Source organism: Diadema setosum, chromosome 2, assembly GCF_964275005.1.
Source record: "Diadema setosum chromosome 2, eeDiaSeto1, whole genome shotgun sequence".
NCBI classification, from domain to species: Eukaryota; Metazoa; Echinodermata; class Echinoidea; order Diadematoida; family Diadematidae; genus Diadema; species Diadema setosum.
In genome coordinates, this window is record NC_092686.1 from 17,126,560 (window position 1) to 17,141,459 (window position 14,900).

Sequence of the window (14,900 nt, forward strand, 5' to 3'; positions counted from 1 at the left end):
CCTTTGGATATTGAACAAATTCCACTTAATTGTTTAGTCGATAATTAATTGGCAACAATTAGGTGACATCATTTTCATTATTATCATTTTTATCATCATCATCATCATCATCATCATTTTTATTATTTAGCCCGAGGCCCTCTTTTGCCCCTCCAAAAATTTTTTGAGGCCCAGATAGATCACATGGTTGAGAAGCGCGGATGTGAATGATTCAGCGTAATGATTATTGATTATCACCATTATAATACTTATCAGTGATGATATGCCTATAAACATAGACGCATATACACAAATTTTTTTTTACAGGTAATTCCATTACTACTTGGTATGACTACAACTTGACGGACACATATTATTATGATGCATACATACAACGGCGTATCTAGGGAAAACGGCGCCCGGGGCAAGCGCGAAAATTGCGCCCCTAATTTTTTTCAAGCACTTAAAAGGGGTCTTTTGAGGTTGATTTAAATGTAATGAATTTTAATAAATTTTGCCCAGCGAGCGCAGCGAGCGAGCCGAAAATTTTGGTATATCAGGTTACAAAACATGGACTTCTTGTCATTTTTTACTAACCAAATCTTACAGTTCTAATCAAGATATATAAGTGACGGCCTTATAGATAACGATTTATACCAACAAACTACACGAGGAATTTAAAAAGTACTCTAAATTAGTACGCGCGAGTTAGCCGAAATCATCACGTTTTGTTCTTATCTCTTCTTTCTTTTTTCTTTCTTTCTTTTTTTGACAGATTTTGGCGAGCGAGCGCAGCGAGCGAGCCGAAAATTTTTGTATTTCAGCTTACAAAACATGGAATTCTTGTCATTTTTTGCTTATTAAATCTTACAGTTCTAATCAAGATATAGTGACGACCTTATAGATAACGATTTACACCAACAAACTGAGGACTTATGATACTAGTACTCTAAATCAGTGCGAGTGAGTGAGACGAAATTTGTATATTTTATTATTTCCGCGTCATCATTACGTTTTGTTCTTATCTTTTTTTATTTTTTTTTGCGCGCCCCCCCCCCCCCATGTTCGAAACCGTTGGCGTCCTCTCTAGATCCAATCGGCGATCGCTTCAGAACGAATGAAATTGCAGCCGCTACTCCGTGTAACATTTTACCTGCTTAATATAAAATGACATGTGTGAACGCAATAATATAGACATTGTCATTTTGTCCGCGTCACCGTCACGTTTTGTTCTTATCTTCTTCTTCTTCTTCTTCTTCTTCTTCTTTTTGATAAATTTTGGCGAGCGAGCCGAAATTTTTTTTTGTATTTCAGAGTACAAAACAAAGAATTCTTGTCATTTTTTGCTTATCAAAGTTTACAATCGTAATCAAGATATAGTGGCGGCCTTATAGATAACGATTTACACCAACAAACTGTGGACTTGGAAAAAAATACTCTAAATTGTACGAGCGAGTGAGCCGAAATTTTTATATTTCCGCGCCATCATTACGTTTTGTTCTTATCTTGCTTGATTTTTTTTTTGCGCCCCCTCCCCCGTATGTTCGAAATCGTTGGCGCCTTCTTTTGATCCAATTGGCGATCGCTTCAGAACGAAAGAAATTGCAGCCGCTGCTTCGTGAAACATTTTGCCTGCTAAATATAAAATTACATGTGTGAACACAATATAGACATTGTCATTTTGTCCGCGTCATTATCACGTTTTGTTCTAACCTTCTTTATTTATATAGATTTTGGTGAGCGAACGCAGCGAGCGAGCCGAAAATTTTCATTTTTTCCACGTCATCATCATGTTTTGTTTATATCTTGTTTGATTTGGTTTTCTGCCCCGCCCCCCCCCCCCACCATTCTTTCTCCACACCCACGCCCCCCCCCCCCCCTTTTCCGGGCGATTTTTTCCTTTCCTTTTCTTCTTCTTCTTCTTTTCTTTTTTCTTTTTTCTTCTTCTTCTTCGTTTTTTTTTTCTTTTTCTTTTTTTTTTCGTTTTTTTTTTCGTTTTTTTTTTTGCGCCCCCAAGGAGTAGCGCCCGGGGCACGTGCCCTCCTTGCCCCCCTCCCCTCCTAGATACGCCACTGCATACATAGTATAGTACACACACCATGTATCTTTGTGCAACGTCATAATTTCATGTCCTACATCCCTCTCAATATCCCTTTAACACCACTGAGTTAACTGCATAAAGCTGGTAATTGCTTACTGCTAAATGCATGCGCATCCATGACACATGAAAACAGACCCATTGTAAACATTTATGAATCTAAGCATATGCACGTTTTTACGCACGTAATTGGCAAACAGACAAATACATGGAAATAAGCAATGTAACAAATGACAAAATAAACAAATACGCACGTGCATAGGCACACGCATGCATACATACATACATACATACATACATACGTATGATGTAATTGCACTTTCAGCCACAGCTAGTGCTGATTTCAAATGTGTCCTTAAAAAATACATACATTATGATTATGACAATATGGTCACAAAACCACTCTGATGATATGAAGTTTGCTTTGCTTCGTGGAGGTATACTCTATTCCTTTAGTTTTAAGAAAATCATATAACCTTTGACATAATTATATCTCTGTTACGTGGAGACAGAATGACGGATCCTTTGTATGTCACAAATGATATCACAAACAACCAGATCGTATAAATCTAGAGGCAGAGAAATGTCTCGAGCGTTTGCTAACGAAAGAGGCAAAGCGCTTAAAAGATGATATACAAAATCATAAAAGTTACTATGTTTTGAATGCTTATAGTGACGCTAGATTTTTCTATCTTCTTTACAAGGATAGTGCTAAGCATTTTTTAACGAAACAAAGATGTCTATACCGATGGCATTGTGAACAGCTACCTAATCATATAATTCTGTCATAAGCCTGCCTCTAACTTCTACACATGGAGCGAAGCTGTGCCGCCTTTGCGATGATCACATTCTGATGGTACCAGCAGATTCTGATAGACAAGCTTGCCGAATTGCCGAAGCAGATCTCAGGTATAAACACTGTTACTTCGTAAGGAAGACATCAAAGCAGTTCGTTCGAATTTGCTGGATGGATCCCATAAAGGATAATAAATCTTTTCATTTAGCATTGCGTCCAAACACAAAACATTAGAAGCTGAAAGTGAAGTTTGAGCTGCTCAGCGAATGACGTAGGGCATTGCCACTATAGGCTCCTTTCAGGAATTTGTTGGAGCAAACTATTGTTGTTTGCTTTGCCTCGTTTTTGGAATTCGGGTACATTTGAGAATGGCTACGTACGACTCTGTGCAGTCAACTACAGACGATACGTCTGCAGGACCATCGCTGACTCACGCCGGGGAGGCGAGTCCTGAGTGCAGAAAGCCGTCCTCCCGTGACATTGCTTTGTTCCTTTGCATCGCTGCTGCAGACTTCGTGGAGAAGATTATTTACTATGGAATCGTAGTGAACCTCGTCCTGTACTGTACCAACGACCTGGATTATTCGAGTGCCGATGCTGCTGTGTTCAGTCTCGTCTTCACAGGAACCAACTATGTCCTGACAAGTCTTGGCGGATGGATAGCTGATGGTTACCTGGGGATGTACAATGCAATTTATTTAGGACTTCTGATTTGTCTTGTCGGTAAATTTGCACTGCTTTTCTCTCATTATTATTAGATAACAACGTCGATTATGTCAATGATTGGTGTACAACAAATAATTTGTCATAAGTCATGCCCACCTTTGACTTTAACTCGATCTTATTGCATTTTGTCACGGCGTCTTGGCATCATATTATTTGCTCACGTGACCTGATTTCATTCATGTTCTTTAATTTTGCATTGAAATGCAGAGTAAATGACCATTTTCTATACATTTTGAGCATTTTATTGTGGTTTGCTGGAAAACCCTCTAACGAAAAAAAAAAGAAAAGAAAAGAAAGAGAAGTGTTTCCGAAACAGTTATCTGTCTATGTAAAGGGCTGGAAATGGGGTTCGATGAGGCAAACGAGGTCACCATTTTGACCTTTTACCACTACGTTTTGTCTATGAGATTTCTCCGCGTCCTGGTATTGCACTTTCTGTATGTATAGATATTGTCTACTAAACGACTTTGTCACCGACTGACAGAGGGACTTCTGTAATTGTGTCTCTTGTCACATATTCACTCGTTGCTTGGTCAAGATATTGGTCTCATAATTATACTTAAAGAGTAGCCCCTTGTTTTCTATAACTTTGTTGATCAATTTGACTCCGCTTTCATGGGTGTTCAGGTAGTTCCGCCAAAGCAAACCAATCCTTTGAACTCCCGTATCACCATTCAAGAGCTACAAGCGAAATGTAGATTTGCTCAACTGACACTGGCGCTGTTCCGTTTGGTCTGCGATCCCTTGTTAAAATCGAATGCTGGGTTAGTTAGGTCCGTCTGCGGGTATGCCAGTCTTCGAGAAGGATGATGCCCAATACACATTTGCAAATAGTGCAAAAACAGCTTTTGTCGTCTCATTGTTTCATCAAATAATGTCTTAAGAATATTCCAAGATCTGAAATGCCTTGAAGTTTGAGATATTCAGGGATTGAATCAGTAGTTGGAGGAGCTGTTCGGACGATATGTCGTAAAGCGTCGTAGCGCCCTGCTAATCTGAAATAACAGAAAAAAACGAATATTACTATATTAAATGCTGGATGTCAAACAAGAAAGTAACGAGATTTGAATGTTTGACATGTTTTCAAGAATCAGCTCTGTGTATTATTGGTCTAAATTATATACTAGCCAGATGAGATGATATCCCATAACTCTCACTCTACTCTGTACATGAAATAGCCGCTGAGTTCCTCTTTACAATCATCATTCTGATACCATATCATCAAATCATCAGGACCAGATTATGGCTATCAGTGATAGCCATAATCTGGTCCTGATGATTTAATTTAAGAAAGAAGGAATTCAGTGACGAGTTATTACAATGGAAGACTTATGAGTTGATATCACTATTACTTCGTATAATTTTCCATGGCGATTGTCGCCAATAAATAATACATTTTGTATGTTATCATTTGGAACAATAATAAGCAACAACTTTCATACTTTTGTATTTATTGTTCCATATTCCACATTTTTTACAAATTTATATTCCATTTGATTACGAAAAATAAGTTGAACACAACAGCCAATTAGTGATGGTATTAAACATAGATATAATGTGAAATATGAGGAACCTACTAAAAAGCAAAAGCTTGTAAGATGTAGACTCCATAATTATAATAAGCGTTTGGTACAATGTTTCAATGACGACAAATGACGAAACATACAAGAATACAATATGTCGAGAATGTAATAAATTTTGGAATGCGCAAAATATCATATAACGTTCATAATTAAGCTCAAGTTATACAATGCAAAATAAAGTGGCAATTCAATCAAACAAACAATAATGTAATCACCCGAGAGAGGCACCATTGTGAGAACGCAGAGATATTTATTATGTTTCATGTTATCAAGGTAAACTTAAGGGCTTGATGGCAACCGAACAGAAACAATCTCATTCCAGGATGCAGAGCCAGTAGAGGTTATTGTCTTAAGGGCTAGAACTTAAGGGCTAGAACTACGAATAGAGGAAAATTGATAAGATTTGTTGTGTCTTTTACGGTAAGCGTGGATATCACTGTTTTTAGTCAAACCTTGAGGTAATATAATTTCATTATACAACGAAGTTTGGCAATATTCCAACATGATACAGTTACTTCATATCAGGTTCTGATAACATTTCTTCAGACCTATTCTTTGATATTGTTCCATTTAGCATATTCAGGGTGAATAATTTATGTAGTGAATCTTCATTCTTTTTTCAGTGTTGTATCGAGGCATATTTTAGATGTCTTGTGAAGTACTAACAAGGATTTCAAGGATCTTGTCATGTCTATATACGTCAAAATCGGCCGTTACTTTAATCAAGTTCGCCCAGTACCTCCTTGGTTTATGTTACAATATGAAGTGCGATAATCACTATACTTGGTTTGATTTTGTCTGGTAGGTACCGCTATGTTACCCCTCATTGCATACGATTGGTCGGCTGCCTACGGCCCAGCGTACGGCTTTTCCCTGCAGACCAAGAGAAATTTCTTCATCCTGACGCTTGCCATAGTCAACGTGGGGACATCACCCATCAAGGCGTGTACAGGACCATACGCTGGAGTCCAGATGGAGGAATTCGGAGTCAGAACCATACAAGCCATCTATCATTGGTAAGTGGAGTTATTGGTGAGAAGACAATTACGAACACTCTTATTTCTTGAGGACTAATAATTCTTATTTCTCAGCCAGAAAGGGTAACACAGAGGTGATACAATACAATACAATCGGATCATTCATATAGCGCCCTTACCCAGTCAACGACTGGTTTCACAGCACTTCACAACAAAAATCAGTCACAGATTAGCATTAAAAAGGAAAGTCTTAAGTTTCTTCTCGTAGACATCAAGGGATGGAGAAAAGCGGACGATGATGATGATGATGATGATGATGCCGGTTGGTTGTCAGTCCGTCTTTCAGTCATCCGTCAGTCCCAGATCTTATTTTTTCTTAATTGAAGAAGGATATAAAGTACGATGTATTTTCTCGGTGTCTGCATGGAGTCATGCTTTATGGAAGTTAAATGAAGTGTTTGGGTTTTTGGTCCCAAATTTAATTGTGATGAAATACGACTTTTTTAGAATCTTAAAGACTCCAAGGTGCCTTTTATTGTTAATTACAAGGCGAGTTTTAGAAAGTTGCTTTATCCACTTTTCGTTCTGTATGCAAGGCATCTGAGCGAGTTTTAACAAGTTCCATCCTTCAGTATCTTCCATGTATCATAAACACTATGTCTGTAACTAACGGAGAGTAAAACTTAGCAAAGAGTCAATACATCACGAAAAATCAATTACAGTTAGAGTCTTTAGGAATAGACGACAAGTCTGCATTATCTATGAGGACAACAGCTACACAACAGAAAGAGGGACGGAGAAAATGTATAGACAGACATAGACAGGGATAAACAATTATACATAGTAAGAAATTGAAGAATACATATTTTGGTGCAACTGATGAAGAAAACATGATCTTCCACAAATAAAGACTGGTGAGTGTCATTTTCTTCTTATTATCATTCTTTTCTTCATCACCATCATCTTCTTCTTCTCTCTATCTCTCTCTCTCTCTCTATCTCTCTCTCGCTTCTCTCTATCAATCAGTGACATTATTGAGTTTAGCATTAGGTAACTCTTAATACAGTGGTAGAAATAATTGTATCAAAAATTGTTGAGGAATTCTGATGCATCCAAAGTGCCACAGAACTGAGCTATTATTGCTCCTTTGTAGTTTTAGAATCTTTGGCGGTACAGCAGTAAGCATCTTGGAAGTCTAGTTCAAGTTCAAGTTCAATCATAGTTTATTTCCAATCAAAGAAAATCAAAACGTAATGCAAAGTATACATATCATAAATGATATTGTCTACACTTTTACAAAAGGTTCATGTAATATACGAAATAAATTATATACATCAACATATGTACAATAATCAGAAGGAACGATGCGTATACATGTATACTTCGCGAGCTTTCAGAAAATAACTTCAATTTTGGAAAATAGCGATCCACAAAAAAGCTAAGCTTGTAGGACGTGGATCCCTAGATAACTGATGAGTAAGCAATATATTATTCAAGTTTGTTTTATTATTTTCTTACAGCATTTATATTAAATATAGATTACTTAAGTCGTTTGTAAAAATATAGCTATACGCTGGCTTCGACAATAATAGGAAATAAGTATCAATGCTAATGCCCAGACGGTGTTCATTGAACTGGTGTACCGGGAAAATATAAGAAGGACGACACACTCGTACAGACATTCAGTTACCCACACACATATACGACGCGAGACAGTACCGAGAAGAGAGAAGACGGTGACAATACAAGTCTACGAGGAACAAAGACAGGAAGGAAGAGGAAAGAAGAATAAAGAGAGAAGAGAGGTCTGCATGCAGAACACGCCAAGTGCTGCGACATCAGGACAGGTGAAACCTCAAGCATAAATTAAAACAATTAATTCAGATTATCTAGAATTATAAGTAGATAACAAATGTTTTCTGAATTTGTATTTAAATGTGAGGAATGAGGGTGAGTCTTTTAAGCTATTATCTAGATTATTCCAAAGTCTGGGTCCGGTATACAGAAATGTATTTTGGGCATGTACGGTTCTCATGAATGGAAGATGGAATTCGTTGGATCGTCGCGTAGGATAGTTATGTACATGACTGTTTCGATGAAAAGAGTCGTGAAATATTTTGGGTAAAAAGTTGCTGTTATAATTAAACATGAACTGACCAAGTTGAAACACATACAAATCTTTTATTTTTAGTATTTTATGGTAAAAAAACAAAGGATCTGTATGTTCTCTTGTAGTTAGGTTAAAAACAGTTCTGAGTGCTTTCTTTTGCAATAAAAAAAGTTTATCAAGTAATATCTGATATGTATTACCCCAAGCAAGAATCCCGTAGTTTAGATACGGTAGTATCAAACTAGAGTAAAGAGTTAATAATGCACATGAAGGAAGATAATATTTTAATCTGTTCATTACGCCAATGTTTCGTGAAATAGTTTTACATATGCTATCAATATGATTCCTCCATGAAAGCTTGTTATCAACGCAAACACCAAGAAATTTAAAAGTAGAAACTTCTTCTAGGGGAGTAGTATCAAATGATATATTGCCCGGGAGGCTATCTAAAGAGTTACTAAAAAGCATAATTTTTTTTTTTTGAATATTAAGTGACAATTTATTTGCGTATATCCATTGTATAACCTTTTTCAGTTCTTCGTTTACTGTTCTTGCTAAGATATTTGGGTCGGGATGGGAAAAGAAAAGGTTAGAGTCATAATATAAGAATATAAGAAAGAATAATATGAATGATAGTTTCTCCGAGGATCTATGAAAATCTATGAAAGTCTTGATAATTGAGGATGACCCACACAAGGACAATCAGGAAAACCTACTCATTGGCATTCCTTATTCATTCTGTGTTATTCCAGAAATACATCCAGCAATTATGAGCTCCCTGATGAGTTGTTTCATTTTGTGGTCAACAAAACAATCTTGTGAGTGGGATGCCTGGTAGGGTGACCATGGCATTTCTTGCCATTGCGAGACTTTTCCTTGTTTGTCTTCATTCTCTCGAGGCAGCATCAAGTTTTTGAAGATCACCTTTAATCGTATCAATGCTTGCTTTTGTACAGATGTTTAATAACTGGGATTAAATATAACTATCAACGAGGTTTCACGACACAAGATAATGTTTTGCCTAAGAGGCAAAAACAAACCACATACCCGCTTGGCTATCATGGGACGTGGGATGTAACGCTTACACGCTTGCCCGCATTAATGGGAAGTGGTATGGGACCCCTCCCCCCCCCCCCTCACGTAGTTTTTGCCCCTCAGGATGGCTTTATGACGTCATTGGAACCTCGTCCTTACAGTCTGAATTTATGGCGTCTATTTTGAATTAAGAGATGGCTGTCGTTCTGCGTGACCTGAAAATGAATTCGGTCTTACTAGGACACTTTGGCAAATTCATCTAAGGCGCTTACCGCAGTATTACATGTTTTTCTGTGACCACCATCTTGAATTTTAAGATGGTGACCTATCTAATGATCCACAATAGGAAATAGCTGTACTGGAACGTTGGACTCCACAAGCATGTGCATTACTGAAAATTTGATGCTCCTACAATAATTGCAACCTGAGATATGGGCAAAAACGCTATGGCGGCCATTTTGAATTTCAAGATGGCAGCCTATAAATTGTCAAATCAAAACAATCCACAATATCAGAAAATGATATATCAGAGTATCTGACATCACAACCATGCATTTCGCACCAAATTTGAAGCTTCTACAATGCTCACTGTATGACATATGGTTCAAAATACTGTTTGCTAGGGCGGCCATTTTGAAATTCAAGATGGCAGCCTACAAACTGTATCAAAACAATTAACAATACCAGAAAAAGATATACCAGAGTGTCTGACATCACAACCATGCAATTTGCACCAAATTTGAAGCTTCTACAATGCTCACTTAATGAGATATGGATAAAAATACAGTTTGCTATGGCGGCCATTTTGAGATTCAAAATGGCGGCTGAAGACGTGGTCGGAAAAAAATGGATCCAAAGTTTTTTGGATTCAACACCCCCAAATTGACAAAGATAGCCAAAAAAAAAAATCAATTTTGGCACAAAAATCTCACGGGATTACATAGTAGCCTCTACTAATACTGTAATCATAGTCACATAACAAACCCACGGAAAAGTTTGTGCTTAAAGGTATTACTTGCCATTTGCAGATGAAACAGAAACCCAGCTTTACTGCTTCAAAATAGTTCTAAAATGTGAGTTAGGGAAAGAAACACACCAATGTTAAAATGTTAATCAGTATCGTTATGATAAATGTTAGGTATTGTTAGATGTACAAAATGTGAACATTAGTTGTAATATTGTTTCTAGAATAAACCCTCTAAAGTTACGGGTTATTCAGGAAAAAAATATTGATATCTCATTATATTTTATGCTTTATTGTAATTTTTGGTAGGATATTTGTGACACCACTGATCTACTCGTGTGCATCGAAATATGATAATTTTGAACATTTTTAAATCACTGCTCTCAATGGTTATAGTACCTTTAAAGGTCGGGTAAAATGGCGATAGATGGAAGAGCTAGAAAATGATATGACTCACATTTTAGTATATCTGCACAAAAGTCAGGTCTGTGCGTACTGAATAGTATTGGATATTTATTGTGATAGCAGAAGCGAGAGTTATACCTGAGCTTGTGAATTTAGAGTACGGCTCGTAGAGGGAGCTGCGATTGTACAGCTAGATACGGCACTGACAGCCACCGGTGCTGTATTTTGAGACAGCCACAAGTAACATGAGATATGCCGCAGTCTGGTGATTATCACATGTCTACTGAAATCCAGTGTTTTTTGGCAAGCACAATGTTTAGAATAATAAATCCATGTTCATCATTAACATTTGGTTTTGTTTTGTTTTTTTCATGAGTTGATGGCGTTATTGAACAAACTGTGAGAGACTGAAGTTGTAGAGGCTGTGTAACGGACAACAAATTGCACATTTATCGTAATTCATGACTGTATGTTGAGTGGATCTGGCAATACAGGAAAGACACTTTGAACAGCATGTCACTGTGAGAGACTGGGGAGGAAGATATATCAAAATCATAGAAAAGAACGCTTACCAGCGGTGATTTTTTTTTTTTTTTGACGATAATGGTAAAGAGTTTATGAAAAACCATATGCATGTGTGAAAGTTGGTATAGGGTTAATGTTTTCTGCAGGTGAGATTGACAAAAGCCTACAATGATACAGTTGTGGTTTGAATTAATTGTTTCACATGATCAGAACGCCGGTAAGGTTAAACCTTGTCACGTAGGGATTACGCATTGGTCCGGATTTCTTCACTACAGTCTGTTGGTATATATCATATATCATATATCATATATATATATATATATATATAATATATAATATATATATATGAATTATATCACACTTACGTCAATCCAACGACAGGTCAGAAGCTGAGGTTAATAATGTGTTTCTGTGACCTTTTTTGAACTAGTTAATGTCCAGCACAATGCCATGGAAAAACAGCAAAGCAATTCTCTCCGGAATTACGATTCACGCATTTTTTATTTTATTTTTTTTTTTTTTTTTGTCCAGCTCAAACATGATTTTAGATTTACGTGTATTTCATTATGATTCCAAGAGTCTAAGCTTCACGCTGATACCTATTTGTTTGCCATATTTGTGTGTGTGTGTGTTTCAGGTTATGAGTTGATTTCTGCTTCCCATGTTTACTGGTTTGTAGTGTTTTGGAGCCTAATGATGACTGTGTACATCGGCAGAGGGCGTAATGTAATAATTTGACGTGCTGTACAATACACTGTACTGTGCGATGACGACAGAAAAGCAGTTACGGTTTGCAATTCATATAGGACTTTCATCTTGTGGGATATTTAGTCAAGGCGCTAATTCCTGTAAGAGGCTTAATTAAGGAGTTCGTTCAACCCACCCCGCAGAAAAGGTTTGACCAGACAAGGTGGTAGATGGGACCTCTATGAACATCCCCAGGTAGTATGTGGTTCCAAATTGTGGTGTCAGTAGAATTTTACTGGCCACTTTTCATCATGATTTGTTGGAACAAACGTAAAAGAGTCTGCGCACGCCAAGACTATTACACGCACCACTAGCACTGCTACAGGCGCCAGTGCCAGTGCTGCGTGTAGTAGTCTTATATACTTTTTCTTCGATAAACAAGGGTTTTGCCTGCAAACTAACTTTTCACGCCAAGCTGGGTTCGGTGTAGTGTAGTTTCTAGCGGTTTTTATTTCGTCTTTATTTCAAGAGTTCAAGCAAGCCGAGTGAAAGCGCATACCCGGTGATTGTGACGACCGAATCGCAATCACTGGGTGTGTGCTCTCACTCCACTTAGCGCAATGTATACAGCGAGCTTCTGCATAATACACAAGCTGCAACTCAGAGAAATAAAGACAAAAAACGGCTAGAAATTAAGACTAGGGTCGGTAAACGCTTGTCGCTATTTGGGGCACTGAAAACGACAAACTCACAGTTATTCCACGAAGAATTCATCAAAACTGCATAAAACTATATATGTACATGTTGCTAGAGATGTCATCCATACAGTGGGATTCATTGTAAGTTATAATATTGTGCATGTTTACCATGGTAACCGGATACCTAAAGGTGACTGGTAACCCCCAAAATGCCTCCTGCTGCTGCAAACATTGTTTTGTTTTGTTTTTCTTATAGATGCAATAAAAAAAAAAAACACACACACACTTTTTTATTGATTTTCATTAAAAAAGTTTTCCCTGTTGCCATGGCAACCAGTATTATCCAAAATTTGTAAGCAAAGGCATAATAAACGGCCATTGAAAGAAAAATATCATTTTCGAATAGTAAAATGCATGAAAAATACATTGCACCCGTCGTACTTTCAACACAAATTTGACTTCAAAGCACAGGCAAATGTATATAGTTTTTAATAATGTATGGACACAAATTTCCCTTAAAAGTAAGATGAATACAGAAAGCAAAGCCAGTATTCTATAGTAGCTCTTTCGAGTATTTACAGAGCGATGGTTATTCAAAACAATCCTGGAAAAGAGCAGAGGAAAGCAATTGATTGTTTATGTTCTTAAAGGAAGTTTATTCAAGAATACCGATAAATTCCTTTCTAAAGAAGGAATATACACGTGCGCTGGATTATCCATCAAAGAATTAAGCGTACTTTTGCGTTCGTTAGCTATTGTATAAAAAAAAAAAATATATATATATATATATATATATATATATATATATATATATATATATTATAGAATGAAATGACATATCATGATATGTAAATTTTATTCAAAACGTGCAGTAATGAATTGATGCTGAGGAGAGAATGAGGGACAAATTTTGGGCGTCTTTTCCCTTTTTATCCAGACTAATTTTACAGTGTAGAGCTCATCTTCAATGAGTGATGTGCACGAAAGGCAAAAGAAACAAACCTGTCTAAATTCCAGATATTTTTGGGAGTTACCAATCACCTGTAGGCATCCGGTTACCATGGTAACCATGCACAATATATCCCATTGTATTGCTGACATCTCTAGCAACATGCACATATATACTTTTAAGGCGTTTCGATGAATCCTTCGTGAAATAAATGCAAAAACTGTGATAATTTTGTCATTTTCAGTGCCCCAATCTCAACAAGCGTTACCGACCCTAGTCTTAATTTCTAGCTGTTTTTATTTCGCCTTTATTTCTCTGAGTTACAGTTTGTGTACTGTGCAGAAGCCCGCTGTATTGCGCTAAGCCGAGTGAGGGTGCATGCTCAATGATTGCCACCAAAAACGGTTCGGGCGTCACAATCGCTGGGTATGCACTCTCACTTGGCTTGCTTCAACTCGGAGAAATAAAGACGAAATAAAAACGTCTGGAAACTACACTACACCGACCCCAGCTTATCGTGAAAAGTTAGTTTGCAGGCAAAAACCGATGTTTGTCGCGGAAAAAGTCTTTGTACACTAAGACTATAACACGCACCACTGGCATTGGCGCCTGTAGCAGTGCCAGTGGTACGTGTAGTAGTCTTAGTGTGCGCAGACGCTTCCTCGAAGAATATGGTCATGTCGCAACTAAAATGGCCTGTAAAATTTCATTGATACCACAATTTGATATCACATACTACCTAGGGGTGTTCCAGAGGGTCCAACCGACCACCCCACGCAGTCAAACCTTTTCTGCGGGGTGGGTTGAACGAAGTCATTTTTTCTGGGTCGCTGCGCCTGGACTAATTGTGCGTTGGTGGAGAAAAGGCATCCAGAATAAGATCCGTTGAAAGAAGTGCACCGCTTTTTCCCCCTATGGAGTAGGCCTATATACAGAGGAAGATACAATGGAATTTCAACCCGCCATCAGCGCCATACATGGCGGGATCATGGGAGCGCAATTCAATATACATGATAAACCTCACTCTGGGGATTTTAGCCTACCGTGCAGACAAACATGCTTATACACGATTTTTCAACTATATCCATAACGTTTCTCTAAGCTTAATCAATGGCAATTCAGCATGGGCTACGAGTCGGGGGTCGCCAGAAGGCGAAAGGAAGCGGGGAGTCGGAGGGTGGCATCTCTATCTCCCATCCCCCACCCCAAACCCCAACCCCAACACACATACACACTTTTGGCGCTCAAGATACAAGAAGCATTTACCGATGGTTCCACCCGAGATTGTTTGCTTCGAGAAAGAGGGGGTGGGGAGAGGTGTGGAGGAAACATTGCCCCTCGACCCAACAACTTCATTGCTAACCATCA

General features: G+C 37.8%; 1 protein-coding gene across 1 annotated transcript; it reads left to right on the forward strand.

Moving 5' to 3' along the window:
* The first annotated feature begins 3,241 nt into the window (after positions 1 to 3,241).
* LOC140242955 (solute carrier family 15 member 5-like) lies at positions 3,242 to 6,202 on the forward strand. The gene is made up of 2 exons (XM_072322702.1): positions 3,242 to 3,596; positions 5,988 to 6,202. Exons 1-2 carry the CDS (start codon positions 3,242 to 3,244, stop codon positions 6,200 to 6,202), a joined length of 570 nt encoding a protein of 189 aa, XP_072178803.1.
* Positions 6,203 to 14,900: the final 8,698 nt, after the last annotated feature.